General features: G+C 44.9%; 1 protein-coding gene across 5 annotated transcripts in view; it reads right to left on the bottom strand.

Annotated features, from left to right (window-relative positions):
• Positions 1-3,109: 3,109 nt before the first annotated feature.
• PKP4 (plakophilin 4) overlaps positions 3,110-15,358 on the bottom strand; it is a 231,775-nt gene continuing 219,526 nt past the window's right edge. For 4 of the 5 annotated variants that reach the window (XM_003795963.2, XM_012808991.1, XM_023516793.1 and 1 more), the window contains 5 exons: positions 10,888-10,972; positions 10,649-10,766; positions 7,653-7,781; positions 5,829-5,902; positions 3,110-4,111 (listed from right to left, as the gene is read on the bottom strand). In XM_003795963.2, the coding sequence (XP_003796011.1) occupies positions 3,863-4,111; positions 5,829-5,902; positions 7,653-7,781; positions 10,649-10,766; positions 10,888-10,972 (655 nt within the window). In that variant the 3' untranslated portion in view covers positions 3,110-3,862. The remainder of the gene's footprint in view (positions 4,112-5,828; positions 5,903-7,652; positions 7,782-10,648; positions 10,767-10,887; positions 10,973-15,358) is intronic. The other variant, XM_003795964.2, reaches the window with a different exon arrangement.

The raw sequence follows: 15,358 nt of genomic DNA, 5'->3' as shown, positions 1-15,358 counted from the left end.
AAAAAAAAAAAAAAAAAAAAGAAAGAAAGAAAATAAAAGAATCCTCAGCACGCACTCTTTCGGCATCTTCCTTCTTTTGAGCAATGTGTTTTTGAGATCCATCCGTGTCACTGCATCTGTGACTTGTTCTTTTTATTGCTGGCTAGTTTTCCATTCCATGAACATACAGTGATGTTTTCCATTCTTGGATACAATTTTTGTTTATCTAGTCTTCTACTGGAGATTTGGGCTGTTTCTCTGTTTCGAGTTTTTGGCTATTATGAATGATGCTATTAGAAACAGCAGTACTTAAAACTGCTAAGAACTGAACAGTAATGGCCAGGTTTTCCTTGTAATCCGTTTTGATCATGGAAATAAAACCACTAACTGAGATTTAGATCAGCATTCTTTCAAAGGTATTGCTGAGGCCCCTAAATGAGATTACCTAGTAACAGACTTTGTTTTAGCAGGCCTGTATTAACAGACTTAACTCACGGGCTTTTTCAGGGAGAGTTCTCTGCTAAACAAATCATCACACTCATCAAAATGGTCAGGACTCTAGTTTCCCAAAATGTGGTTCACGTCACACCAGCTGCGGTAGACAAGATGAATTTTGGTGGTACAAGGATCTTTCAATGTTTAATAGTTAAATGTTCATTTTTATAGGGTTGCTTTTTATTTACAGCAAGTGATGATGGTTTTCTCATTTAGAGTAGTGACAATGTTTCCTTTTGCAAATTTAAGACAATGATGAAAAATGTTAGTAAAAGTTCAGTCAGAACTCAATTATTAAATTCGAAAACTAGCACTCTGGTTAAAACAGACCGTAGCTCTAACCCTGCCGTGGCTATTTATTTACTGGTCGTGGGATCGTTAGCAAGTTACTCTCCAAGTTCGCTCCAGAATCTGTAAAATGGGATGTTAGCAGAGACTTTACACATTTGCTGTGATACTCTCAGTACATGGAGAGTACTCAGTAAAGGGAACTGTTGGTATTTCAGTGCAAGACCTAGCAATGAGGTGGACAGGCAAACACCGGCAGGGATTGACAATGGAAGAGTATGGGGCTGTGTGCTCATCGTTTCTGATGCATATGAAAGGTCCACGAGCTCCAAAGGGCATCACACTAGGCCAGCGTGCATAAGCAAGATGAAAGACCTCACATACGCATACTCCAAACATATCCTTCTCTTCTAGGCAAAGTCCACATCCAAGCCCCAACTGCTAAATATTCAGATCACACACAGGGAGGGAAGGAGACTGGTGGGCACAGGTAGCTCTCATCTGACTGCACATTACAGGCACCCAGAGAGCTTTTCTTTTTGCAGTTTTTGGCTGGGCCCGGGTTTGAACCCGCCACCTCTGGTATATGGGGCCAGCGTCCTACTCCTTTGAGCCACAGGCACTGCCGACTCAGGGAGCTTTTCAAGACACTGGTGCCTGTACTCCCCTCTGAGGTTCTAAGTGGCCAGAGGGGGCACCATGTCCAGTGCACAGGCACTGACTCTGTTCAGCCCTGACCATCCAGGACAGGATGGAAGTGGGCTGAATTGTCTGCTACTTTAGTGACATTAGGGCAGTAATAAGTCAACTTTGTTTGGCAGAGCTTGTTTATTCCCGGACGCTGGGGGACTGAGCTCACCTTTTTGGTCAGTGATGCAGTTTTCTATCATGCAGGCTCTGTTTGCAGTTTCCCCAGTCACAAGGGAGGACGTTAAAGGGCATCAGACCTTTTGCTCAGTCCTCACCACAGGCCTCTTCCTAGCTTCTTTAGGAGGTCTGAATGGGGGCCAAAGTGAGTTCTCCATAATCCAAATCTGGATCAGTTTTTGAAGTGCTGTCTGGTACAGTGGGAGACCTAAGTTCCCCCAAAGAATAATGGGGTCACTGAAGGAAACAATGTCAATCAGCTCTGCTGGTTCCAGCTTCCCCTGTGTTCTTGACTCCCTGAGGGAGGGCCTTCAGTTTTAACCTAAACAGGAAAGTATCAGGTTCAGGGAAGTCAGGGACTCAAAGCTCAAGTGTGTACACATCTCAAAAGTCCTGATGCCAGTTCCTTGGGAAAATCAGTGAACTCTGCCATCTGAGCAGAGCTGGATCCTCAGCTCTCTTGGGTGTGAGGTAGCCAGGTGTTTGGTAGCAGGGCAGTCTGACTCTCCAGGTGGGCTGAGGTGTCATTTTGGAGAGCTGCACCTCTCAAAGGCTCCCCATTTGCAGACGTTAGAAATGCTCCTGCTTTTACTCATGTTTCCATTTCACTTTGTGTCCTAGTCTTTGCCCTGACCATGCAGCAAGGGAAGGTACTCTCTTAGGTCTCTTTTCATATACTCACAAATAGTAAGTACCAATGTTTTAATGTGTGATTTCTATCATGCTTGCAGGATATACTGAGCTAAGTCAACACCTCTGGGTTTGATTTGCCATGTGGGTTCTTCCCTAGCTTTCCATGTAAAATCCAAGAACTAGGGCTCATGGATGGAAATCACAAGACCAGGTTAAGGCTTCAGACTTGGGGCCTCTGGAAACTGGTGCCTCTCATCTACATAGATGGAGAAAAACTTACAAGCAATGCTGAGGCAGTACCATCGAAACTCCTGCCTCCCACATCTACGGGGGCTCCCACTGCCCATCCTAATCCAGAGTTACTGAGCCTCATGGAATTACGCAGCCAGATAATTATTAGAATCTGTTCTGGGCTATTACACTGGTGCTAACGAAATAATCAAATATTGTTCTTATGTAGTTACTGAGTTATTAAAAATGGCGCCAAAAGGAGACTTTGTCAATTAAGTTCTGTCCAGGCTGCAAGATATAACTTCTCTTAGGTAAAAAGGACTGTTAAATACACGCAGCAGTCTGTTAGATACATGATACAACTGGAACGTGCATTAAATTCAAAAAAGACCCCAAGAAATAAAAGTACTTAGATGAAGAGGATCAGAGTTGATAGCTATTCATTCTTTGGTGTGGTCCATCCCACAAAGCATATTTACTGTATAAAACTAGGACGAGTCCAAAATAGTTAGATATGTTGACGCTTTTTCTAACACGCAGTTACATTTTTGTTTATTAAGTCTGCCTTTCTAATATTACATGTAGAAAATTAAAAAAGAAGAGGGAACACATTTCTAAGGATGAAATTTCCACATTTATTTTTCTTTCATGTGCATAGAAAATGGCAGTGAAGTGTCCTATGAAAGAGGCAGGGATGGGCATGGCGCTGCGATACCAGACTGACTTTGTGCTTCCAAGGTACACGATTCATTGTGAGAACAAAGGAGGCCATAGGCTGTTTTAAATTGCTAACAGTTCCTTGGGTTTCCCATTTGTTTTTTAAGCTGTCAGTTTTCTTCAAATCTCTTTTCAAATGACACACTGCATTACAAATGATGGCACTTAACCAATGTGGCATCTCCATATTTACACCAACAAAAGAAATTTACAAGACATAATAGCATACAATCTTGACATTTAGTAATAGCAATAAAACATGAAGGGCATCCATTTTATTTTTTTCTGTACAAACTATCAGAACATAACTTTATTCACATTAAAAAAATCATCTTTAATTTGATTTCACCTAAACATCCCCCATCTCAATTCATCCATTTCTCAAACCTCTCATCACGTCACCCACACCCTCACCAGACTACAGGATCTATAAGTAATTAGATCTAACACCTAAGTAGAGTTTAGAAAGTCCTCTCCCGAAGGTTTCCTCACTTCCCTGATAATTCCTCAAAAAAGAAAAAAATATATATATGCACTTCACTCGCCCCTTCCATTTCACTTTCACATGTCAATCATCAAATCAGCAAGACGGACTTTTCACTTCAATCCAAACAAGGTGAGAAAGAAAGTTCCTCTGCCGAGCGTCTCAATGCTACACCCAAGAGTCTGGGGACCCTGGGTACTGTTCTGCTCTATAAGAAGGTCGTTTAGTGGAATAAAAGTCTACATAGTTTGTGGTCGATTTCAGTCCATACTGTGTTGAGTAATCAGCAGAAGCTGGAAAGTGAACTCGGTCATCAAAATAAGGGTCTTCATAGCTATGAGGAGACTGCAAATACAATCTGTATGCATCAAAGTTCTTTCTGTTGGAGTCATCTTGACTATAATACAGCTGTTGATGCTGTTGACAAAATGAAAAGGCAAATAAATAAAAGCGATTTTAAAAAATATATGTTTAAGGGAAATTCATGTAGGCTTCCTGCATTCATGTTTTTAAAGCAATATTCAATATTTGCAGACTCAAGGTTAAAAGTTGTCTGGTGCATGCTCTGTGTTTACTAATTGACTGTTAGGATCTTAAACTGCCGGTATGGGTGGGCTGCTCAGTTTGCTCAAGTTCTGTCCTAAGACCTCTAGAAGCGTCGGTGTCTCAGGAAGCGTCTGAGATCATGGTGGCAGGTCGCCCCAGCTGTCTGCACTCCTGACCAGAGGCCCAGTTCTGTGCCTGGCTGAGAAGGGGCCTGCTACTTGTGCAGGTCAAAGGAGGATGGTCTTGATTTGCTTTGGCCCAGGGGAATTATTACCACATCATGAATTTAGTTAGGGACTGGATTTTGGGACCCTGGATAATTGCATAATTACAGAACCATCTTTTAAAATATTTACTTCACAGATGAAAATTGAGTATATTCCTCAACTTTAAAAGGCATAGGTGGTTTATGGTGAATAATGGTCATCTTTTGGGAACTCTGCTATAAACTGTACTATTAAAGGGATAAGCAATCTCAAGGCCAGAGAGGAGTGAAAGTGGAAGAGACTTAACGAGCATGTTCAGTTCTAGAGGAACAGTCTTCGTCAAGCTAGGGCTAACAAGAAAGCAGGGCCGGCAGGGCCTGCACTGTGCTGTCTACACAGGGCACCTGCCTCCCATTTCCTTCTGTGCTGTCTTAGCTCTTTCTTCAAATTGTCATGGTTGTTACATTTGTTTTTCTCTCCAATTCTCCCCAAATCCTTTCACCAAGTAAGATGTAACAAACTAACCACATAGGAACCAACTGCATGTCTGAAACTAAATGCATTCTAACATTATAAAGATTTCAGAGCTAAATTTTCCGTTTAAGTTAAAGCCATGACTTTGAGGTTATTCTTTCCTAACTAAAAGTGATAGCACAAATTATGAGTAATTTGGGAAGTTCTTTTTCTTCCATCTATAGGGAAAAGCCAAAGTGGAGAGGGGCCTTGGAATATCCTTATGTGAAGGACAGGACACAATCTTGTTTGGGGAAACTCCAAATGGCTTAGGTTTTAAAGGTAAGTGGAGAGAGTGGATGACCTACGTTGGCCATGGCGTCTGGAAGAACCCAGGACTGAACTCATGAAAGCAGAGACTGGGTGTGTGACAATCAACAGGTCCCACACCCAGCAGGGGTCGATGCCAGTCTGACCTCTGAGATGGACAGACCTGGCTGCGGACTCTTTTTCTAAATTATGGAGCTTGGACGGGGGAGGAGTCGTGAAGACTGCGGATGAGGCATACAAAACAGAGCGTGAAGTGGCTTACCAACCCTTCCTCACCCAGAGGGTGGAAGAGATTTTAGAGCTTAACAGATAAGAAGAGTGGAAAAGGATAGTGTTGGGCAAAGACCTTGAGCTAAATATTTCTCAGCTTCTCCCGGCAGTGGCACAGTGGTCTCAGTGGCACTGCTGTGGACCTCCAAGGACACGAGGCTACCATGGAATTGCTTTGTTTAAACCACGGATGGTTTCTGAGGAGTGACCACCCCCAGGGAAAGCTCCTGGTCCCTGCGGTGTTGGTGCAGCACTGGGTGTCAAACGATGTGGACCCTTACTGTGTCCTTGCTAAGCAGCCCTCTGTAAAAATGACATTGTAGATTCACCTGTAGCCGTCTATTTTGCTCTCTTGCTGGTGAGGAATAGGAACTGATGTAAATTGGTGAAGGTTTGCTGGAGCCTGTAAGAAAATATTTTATGAAATTAAAACCAGTGCTCATTACCCTGGTCCATTAGGCTGTATGGTCTGCCCTGCACTAGGGCTGGGGCAGTCCCCGACAGGCGCGGCCTTCCCTAGTGCCAGCGCAGATTGGGAGAGGCGGCAGCCTGGGTGGCCTGAGGCTAGCCTGCCTCTGCTGAGCAAAAATATGGCAAAAACAGGCCGCGTGCATCACACCAAAGCAATAGGCTCTTGGAGAGCCCATCCAAAGAGCGTTCCTTCTCAAACTCTGCTCACACCTCACACCTGGGAGGATTTCTCCAGCTGGCTTTGAACCTCAGCACAGCTCTGTGAACTGAGGAATAGCACTTTTCCAGGGCTCAGAGCTAGCGCAGTGAGTCAGAGAGGAGAAAGGAAACATAGTATCAGAACAAGCCTGGTGCCTTCTAAATAGCTGTGATTCAAAATCCCAGGTCCTGGAAAGAGTAAGAACAGGTGTGTTCTAAGCAGGCAGGCCATATGGAGGCGTGGTCTTGTGTCTGCCATATCAAGTATGTTTTAAAACAAAAGGAACTCAGTAATCAGATGTCTTCGCGAGTCTGTAATAGACTCCTGATGACGGTATTAGTTACCCTTGTATTACTGTTAAGGCTAGCAGAGATTTTTATTTTTTAATGAGGAAAATGAAACGTACTTGAGGCAAATTAGTTTATTGAAGCAAGCGAAGAAGTTACAGAAGGAAGTGCATGCTTGAAGAGGTGATCTGTAAAATAAAGCAGGCTGCTGAAAATCTGAAGCGACCACGCGCTTCAGTTTCTACGTGCATCTCCTTTTGCACAGAGAGTGGTATTTGAAATGTAGCATCTGCAATTTTCTGGGCTATTAATTGCCATAGTAACAACAGTTGATTAGTAAATAGTTCCATGAAATCACAATTTCAAAGACAACCGCACAACTGAGACTGCTCCCCCAGCAGGAGTTAAGTTGCCACCAGCTTTTATTTATTTCTTTTTAATAAATAGGCTTTTTGAGCAAAGACTACATTTTGGGGGTAGCTCACACTGACTAATTTGAAGCCTTTGGAGTAGTTATAATTTGACAGGCAGTTGAGAATTGGGGACAATATGAAATCTTGGTAAACCTCTGGGCTGGTATTCTTTAAATAAATTATATGCACAGCTTTCTGAATAGGATATAAAAATATTAAAACTATGTAACATTATTTTTGTTATTCTTAAAAAATAATCACTCTGAGGAGAATCACATTATACATTTTTCTTTTCCCATGAAAATGTAAGTGAAATTGATCTCCATTCTCTGGTTTGAATTTGAGAAGTGAGCCAGTCTGGAAGGCATAGCCTCTGCAAAGCCACAGTGAGCTCAGGGCTCTGATGCACGGGGCAGACAGGAGGGAGGGTGCTGGAGCAGGGAGGGGACAGAGCAAAGGGATGGCAGCCATTGAGCAGCCAGGAATGCTTTCTCACTTGGATACTGCCCTGTTTTTATTTGTGGCCACCAGACAATTCCATACATACGTACATACATACACACATACACATACACACATACAAGTACTGGCTGGTTTTACTCAAAGCATGTGGCGAAGGCAACAATCTCCAAAGCAGGACAGGGAGGGACTGATTGGAACCAGGTTTGCTGCTGGGGGACTGTCTCAATACGACAACAGGCTACTTCCTGGGCCACTGGCCGAGAGCCTAGGAATGCGGCTTTCCGAGAGACTGTATCACACACCACCCGACTGGTGTCTTACCAGGGTACAGGCCTTTCTGTGTGGCGTCCCCTTGGCTATTGTAATACTGCATAGGTGGCTGGGTCCTATCGTATTCAGAGCGAGGGTCTCTGATTCCTAACAGTGCTGGTGAGGAAGAGGTGCTGCCGACTGAAGGGAGAGGCAGGAGGAGGAGGAGAGGGAAAGAGGGGAAGAGAGAGAAATCAGACTGTCAGTGCCTCAGGAAAATCCTGCCCAGAAAAACGAAGGTCAGTAGTTAGAAATGCCACACAGCTGGTGCTAAAAATCAGCTCTTAAAGGTGCTGGAAGTTAAACAGCAGCCAGACCCAAGTACCAGCTACTCGACCCGCAGGCTCCCCACTGCACCAAGGCAAGACCTGATCGAGCTTGAAGCTGAAATGCCAGCGCCCAGTTAGAGGCACAGTGCAGAAGTTGTGCAGGATTCCCCACCAGTGCGTCTCAGGGACCTGATGAGGCCTTCGCAACTGAGTGAGTGATAATCCCTTACTAGCCATGCAAGGGTTGTATTTCTTATTTTATGATCTCAGCTCAGTCGCTGTAAAACACCCATGTATTACCCTTTATGTAGAGCACTTTGGAAAACAAGTTTTATGGCATGTTTTGATTTCTAATTATTTCAGAAATATCTGCATCTCTAAATGTGTTTGTATAAGAGTGCCTGGTCTATAAAATTTATAATTCTTTTTATGATGATCCGCTGTCAAGGTAATTATGTCAACCCAGTAAGCCTAGCTCACCAAGAAGTTCACTGTGCTAAGCCCCGGCCTCCCAAAGCCCTAGAAGATTTTTTTCATCCTAGCTTCAGCCAAACATCTATTAATAACATCTCTATCCTTGGGTCTTCTTTTCAACATTTTTGCAAAGAAGGAAGACAGAAACACTTCACATTTTTCTTGTGAAAAAAATCATCTTGCTCTTGCGGCCACACACATTCACTTGATACACTTGAAAGCAATAGCCCTTAGACCTCAGCATTAGCGGTTTTGTACATGTTGGTGCTTTCAGAGAAGATTGAAATGGAAATACTTTTCCTAAACTGTCACTTCCCTGTGCTGAAGACTGGTGAGCATGCTGGGGCAGTGTCTGTGTGCTGCTCTCCTGGCTTACTTCGTAGAAGGTGGGAGGACAGTCCACGCACCTGCTTGCCTCCCATAGGGACAGCAGCGAGGCATCAGAAGTGCCCGTGAGCACATCTCACACTAGTGCTAAGGATGGGCGTCAGCCCTCAGGACAACTGGGGGAACAGGAGTGCACCATGGCCTGTCTCTGAACAGAAGCCAGAAAGGTGTAAAGCAAGTTGGACAGGGGCCAAGCAACACTGTCCCGCCCGCATATTTAAGAGGTCTTCCAAGGAAGTTCACTGCTTAGTAACCATGTGCTAATCTATCTAAAATTAGCCTTTGCCTGCACATATGCCTTTTGTTGAGCAAGCCATCTCTCTTGATTTCCCTGGCATCCCTATTCTTAAGTCCTTAAAGAATTCTGAACGTTTTCCTTAAGGAAGGCAGTCTCAGGCTACACCTGGGAGCTCAGCAAGGATGTTAAAACACAGACATATAAGTCTCTTCAAAGAAAACAACATAATTTAAAAAGTAAGATATAAATATACGCCATACACAGTAGGCAGATCATTTTTAAACATTTCTAGTACAAGAGGGGACATCCAATTATGGGGCAAGAACCACTAGTCATATATTTAGTTTTTTTGTCCACATTTGTCCACATGAGGAATAAGACTGCCAGCAGGAGCACCACTGAATAAAACAGGTAATATTTATATGTCAGAATGGGTGACTGAAAGCCAAATAAAATTTAGACATTTATTACTTTTCCTGTTTTGTTTATTTAAGATTTAGCCCAGGGGTGGTAGCTCACTCCTGTAATCCTAGCACTCTGGGAGGCCAAGGCTAGAGGATTTTTCCAAAGTGACAGCCCTTATGGAGACCAGCCAGAGCAAGAGTGAGACCCCATCTCTATTAAAAATAGAAAAAAAATTAGCTGGACATGGTGGTGTACATCTATAGCTACTCCAGAGGCCTGGGGCAGGAGGTGTGCTTGAGCCCAGGAGTTTGAGATTGCAGCAGGGAACTATGGTAATGTCCCTGTACTCTAGCTGGGGCAAAAAGAGCAAGACTCTGCCTCAAAAAAAAAAAAAAAAAGAAAGAAAATTATAGGATTGTCTGGTTTGGTAGTAATGATCTACCTTTTTATGTAAAAAAATTAGACTGAATCTCAAAACATTCTTTCTACCAAGTTAAACACTACAAATAGGTAGGCAGTATGGCTGCCAGCATTCCCAACATAAAAATTAGAGAGAGGGCAGCGCCTGTGGCTCAAAGGAGTAAGGTGCTGGCCCCATATGCCGGAGGTGGCAGGTTCAAACCCAGCCCCAGTCAAAATCTGCAAAAAAAAAAAAAAAGAAAGAAAAGAAAATCAGAGAGAAATCCCCCCAAACCTATCCTATAAGGCCTGTTCTCTTTAGTTGTGGATGCTAGGGGTTCTGCAAAAAGAGGCTTACCTGGAAAGAACAAGACTCTCCCAGGTTGCAGGTCTAAAGATCTTGCTAAAGGACCCCGCTTGTAAGGTTTCACCAAGAAAAATAAAAAAAATCACTTTGGTGGAGTTTCCAAAGTTATGGCCACCGGGCAGACAGGGTAGCCGTTTCCAGGCATACCCCTGTGTCTTCAGAGTCACCCTTCACTCCTACTCCTGTCTCCTGATTGCCCATCCAGACTGTCAACTGCAGATTCCAGTGACAAGGTAGAATCCTCCTATCGAGGAGGACCCTGGAGGAGCACCCAGGGATACATCTGCTCTGTTGCTGATGTAAACTTGTATAAACTTCAAATGAAAGGGAAAAAGTGAATTTGTTTATAGTAGTGTGTCATTCCCAAAGAAGGCTATCAGCCAGATGAGCAGGGTTAGAGGTGACAGGCTGGACCAACTCATGTTCACTCTTCTCTGGTTGGAGAAAAATGTAGGGCTTACCCACTGACCTGACTGAATGATGGGTGACATCTGTTGGTTGGTGGTAGACAAGGAAGGATGGGATTTGAATCGGTCTCGCTCCAATGTCGACACAGGTGTAATAAAATGGTTCTGGTTCCATCCATCCTGCAGTTAAAAGAGAAAAAGAAACCTCTCAAAATGAATAATGACATTTCATTACAATAAATGATTACAAGGGTGTGCTCTGATGAATGCTAATTAAGCCAGAGCTATTCTTGTAGGTTACCTTTTTATAAATGCTCCGGAGGTCCCGATATTGCCATAACGTATTCAAGACCTGGGCTGCTGCCTTCACCACTTTCAGAGATGATCTAGGGAGAGAGAGTGGATGTTAATAAGTGTGGGTGGCACTGCGTTGGCTCCACTTTGAGGGACTCAGGCTGCAAACCGGTGGCCAAGCAGCCGACTCAGGACCACAGGGATGGAGGCTGCTGCTAGGAAACACCACCCAGGGATCAGGTGTGCCTAGGAGGCGATCAAGTTCAGTACTGGCCAGAGGCAGCAAGAATTAAAGTGAGGCCATCAGGCAATTAGCTCTGTGGTGAGAAGCTGTCACCAATGAACCTGAGTGGAGGGGCTCCTTACGTGTCAGCCCCAACTTTCCTCCAGATGTCTACTGAGGGCTGCTGACCCTACTCATGCTTTGGGATTTGTGCAACCGTGACTGCACATCCTAAGTGTCTAGGGACCCTCCCAAGTTAATTTGCTTTCCTCTCTTCATCGTAATACCTTCATTGCCTTCTCACCATTTACAGCTCTCTGTCAACAAATGCATGTGTTCTAACGTGATTTGGAAAACCTGGTCACGGGGACTCCCCTCTCTGAAGACATTATGCAGATGTTGGTGCTCTGTGTTAAGCATGGCTGACCACGAGTCTTTGTACTTCACTTTGGAAGATGCTGCTCTAAATCAGAGGCTTCACTGGGAAGTGAAGAGGGGAGTGCGGCTCCTGCCTCAGCTAAGGCCTTCGGATCCCCATGTTAGGGGTGGTTCTCATGGACCACTCCCACTTGGGAGTCAACCCTAAGGACAGCTGAACACCTCTGTCTTCAGAACTCGTCGTAACATTGAGAATTTGACTTCAAATGTATATATAAGATCTAAAATCTGATTTCCTCTTCTGTTCCTTATCTTCTAAGTTAAACATCTCATGGAGTAAAGGGATCAAGGTAAGCAGGTGGTAAGCCACTTCCTCAGTCCTTAACTACAGAATGCGGGTTGACAATGATTCTGGGGATTTAAGTGAGGGCCAGCACAGGCAGATTTAGGGTACCACAGGCTCTCTTCCTGGTTAGGGAGGCTTTCTGAACTCATATGCCCCACCTAAGACTCATTCTTCTGAGTGTTCTTGTATGGTTAAGAGCAAAGCCAGGTAAAACCAACTCACTTAAAGCTACCTAAGCTTTATATAGTAGAACTTCCATATTTGACCATCCCCCTACACTGACCACCTCTTTAAGTTGATCTAATCTTCATAGACTAGACACGCACCATGTATACATATCAGTACAGTGGACCTAGTTCCTTATATTGGCCACTTCTATATGTTGACCAGTTTGTTACAGTCCCTTAGGTGGTCAACTTACAGATGTTCTACTGTATTTCCAAAATGGACCCCAGAACCAGGCAATGCCTAAACTCTTCAAAGAAACAAACAGACATGAAATTTTAGCACCCAAGATGGCCTCCAGAAAACAGATTTCGGGAAGCAGGGTCTGTCTCCTTCGTCTATCTCCCTGTCTTTAAGTATGAAGCAGCAGAGATAGGCATGGAAAAGAGATGTCATACCTGCCTCTGAGGATGACAGTTGTGACACTCAACCAAGCTGGACTGTGCCCAGTATACATCTTGACACAGGTAGGCTGGGTATTTTCTGACACATAGTCTATGAGCAGAAACCCAACTCAAAGAAAAGCAAGGAAGCTTCTGTGCTCTTCTGCCACATAACTCCTTAAAGCAGTGGTTGTCAACCTTCCTGATGCCGTGAACCTTTAATACAGTCCAAAGGGCTCGCAACCCACAGGTTGAGAATCGCTGCCTTAAAGGGTTATGTATTGGCATCTCTAATTTCTCTTACCCATCTTCTCTTCAACCTATGACCTCCATATTGTTGCATCCAATGGTCAAGTCTCTGTCTTCATCCCACCTGATTGAGCACAAGCATCTGATACTCGCTCACCTTTGAAATGCTTCCTTAACTCAGCTCCCGGGGCACCACATGCTCCTGGGCTTTCTTCTGAATGCTCTGCTACTCTCTCTCAAGCTCATTTGCTGGATCAAGTCCTTGAACTTTAAATAAGAGGGACATTAGCCCTCAATCTCTTCTCTTCTTTCTGTTTACATCCCTGGTGATCTTACTGACTTAGTCCTCTAAGTAATCAGTATACACTGATGACTACAAAGTTTGTATTTCCAGCCTGAACCTCAACCCTAAACTAAACTGGTATATGCTACTGCTGACCAGGTCTCCACCTGGATGTCAGACATGTCCAATAGAAGATCAAAGCAAACCCCTGGTCTTCCCTAAACACCTGCTCCTCCAACGCCTTCCCTATCTTGCTGAGCAGCAATTCCATCCTCTGATCTCTTTTACTGAAGACTGTGGAGTTGTCCATGACACTGTCCTCTTATGCCACTCACCTAATCCACCCATCAGCAAACTCCGCTGAATCCACCTTTAACTAATGCCTGAGCTGGCCACTTCTTCCCCACCTCAACTGCTGCCACCATGAGTCTTCCCTGATGGTGGGAGGGTCACATCACTGACCCTTAAGAAGGGAAATCACCTCTGCTGAACACTCTCCAGGGGCTTCCTGTTCTACTTGGGGTGATGAAGGACAGTGTGCACACTGGCCCACAGGGTCTTCGACCTCTGCTCCCACTTCATCTGACTGCTCTGCTTCCTGCTCTCCCCTCACTTGTGCCACATTAGCCCTGTGACTTTCCTCCTGTTCCTCAAACACACGCAGTTCTCTCCCTTCTCAGGGCCCTCTATACATGATGGGCCCTTCAATCATTCACAATGCCCCCACCAGAAAGGCTCTCCCTGGGAGCCGCACTGCTCCCTCCCTCCCTCCACTCCGCTGCAGGCATCGTCTCTGGGAGGCTGTCCTCTCCCTGCCTGGCACAGCCCATTGCCTACCCCTCTGCACCAGCTGCACACTCTCTGTGCTGTGTCACTCATCTGGCTCCTCATTCCTGCCTGGGATATCAGGTACCTGAGGTGGGGGTGGTCTGTGATCTGCTTACTGCTCTAAGCTCAGCACTGAAAACAGTGCCTGGCACACAGCAGGTAAGCAATGAATACTTGTGAAGAAAGTCAAGAGGCAAGGGAAGTGTGCAGGAGTCAGGAGACAACCTGATTTGGTTCCGAATCTCTTGTTTTACAAAGAAGATTAGACTAGGTAATAAGTTTTTCTTTAATATGCAAAGGTTTGGGTGCTGGCTCAGCATTTCTCCAGCTCTTACGCTGTTCACAGTGCAGGCTGTCTAATGACGATGAAGACGATCAGGGTTACGTGGGGGTGGGGTGAAGGGGAGGTCAGCAGGATGGGACCTTACATCTTCTATAATGTTTCATTTCCTTTAAAATAAAAAGTTGGTTGTATACATTTCTTACAAATTAAATTTAAAAAAGAAGAAAAGGAGTGCAAGGAAATATTGTTACTATTGATAGGCATAGTTTCTGGGTTGAGAGAATATGGTTTGCTAGATTATTGTTACATTTTAGAAATTCCTTCAAAAGTATAACCTACAAGGCTAGAGAAGGAGAGTTCCAGCACTGTCATGGGCCAGCCAGTATTCACCGAGCACCTAGCATGGGTGAGAGGGCTTCGTTCTAGATGGTAAGGATACTACAGCCAGCCAAAGTCAAAGTCCCTGGTGCTTGGGGGGTGAGACACTAGAGCTGAAGGCATGAAGAATGTGTCTGAGAAATGAGTGCTATGGAGGGATGGGGAAGGGGAGAGAGTGGGGTAGGTGCCGTTTGGCTGGGGGGGCAGGGCTGGGCTGCTGGCCTGTAGTTCTGAGAAGGCACTGAGCATCCCTACTTACCATTTCTCTGATCAGATACCAAGGCAAATTCATAGTCACTACTATAGCCTCCTGACAAAAATACCTTCTATTTTTGCCACTAATTGCCTCTGTCTGCTGCCTCCTCCCTTAGGTGTCGTCAGAAAGCTAAGGGAACGGAGTGATGCCAGCCCAGGGCGTGCCCCGAGGGCTCACAGCAGGCGCTGCTGCAGAGCAGTGGTTTCAGTGCTCTCCCGGCACCCAGAGGAACAATCAATCCCAGAACTGAGGATTCAAGAAGATGTTCTTGTAGAACAGGTCTTTGGTCTTGGAACAACAGAGACAAAGGCATGAGGGGGGTCAGGGGTTGCTCCCCCATTTCCTCATCCCGGCATTTCTGATTCTTCCAGGGGCTGGTATAACCAATTGTGGCTTTAGAGACCATTATGGTCTGAATGTTGGTGCCCTCCCATTTACCTTGAAATTCTAACCCTCAAGGTGATGGCATCAGGAGGTAGGGTCTTTGGGGAGGTCATTAAGTCACCAAGGTGGGGTATGAGGCTCTGGCATGGTGGCTCATGCCTATAATCCCAGCACTCTGGGAGGCTGAGGTGGGTAGATTGCCGGAGCTCAGGAGTTTGAGACCAGCTTGAGGCAGAGTGAGACACTGTCTCTCAAAAAAAAA

Source organism: Otolemur garnettii, unplaced genomic scaffold, assembly GCF_000181295.1.
Source record: "Otolemur garnettii isolate 467f Iridium unplaced genomic scaffold, OtoGar3 scaffold00098, whole genome shotgun sequence".
NCBI lineage: Eukaryota > Metazoa > Chordata > Mammalia > Primates > Galagidae > Otolemur > Otolemur garnettii.
Note: the sequence above shows the minus strand (reverse complement) of the source record. Positions and strands in the feature narration are given on the sequence as shown.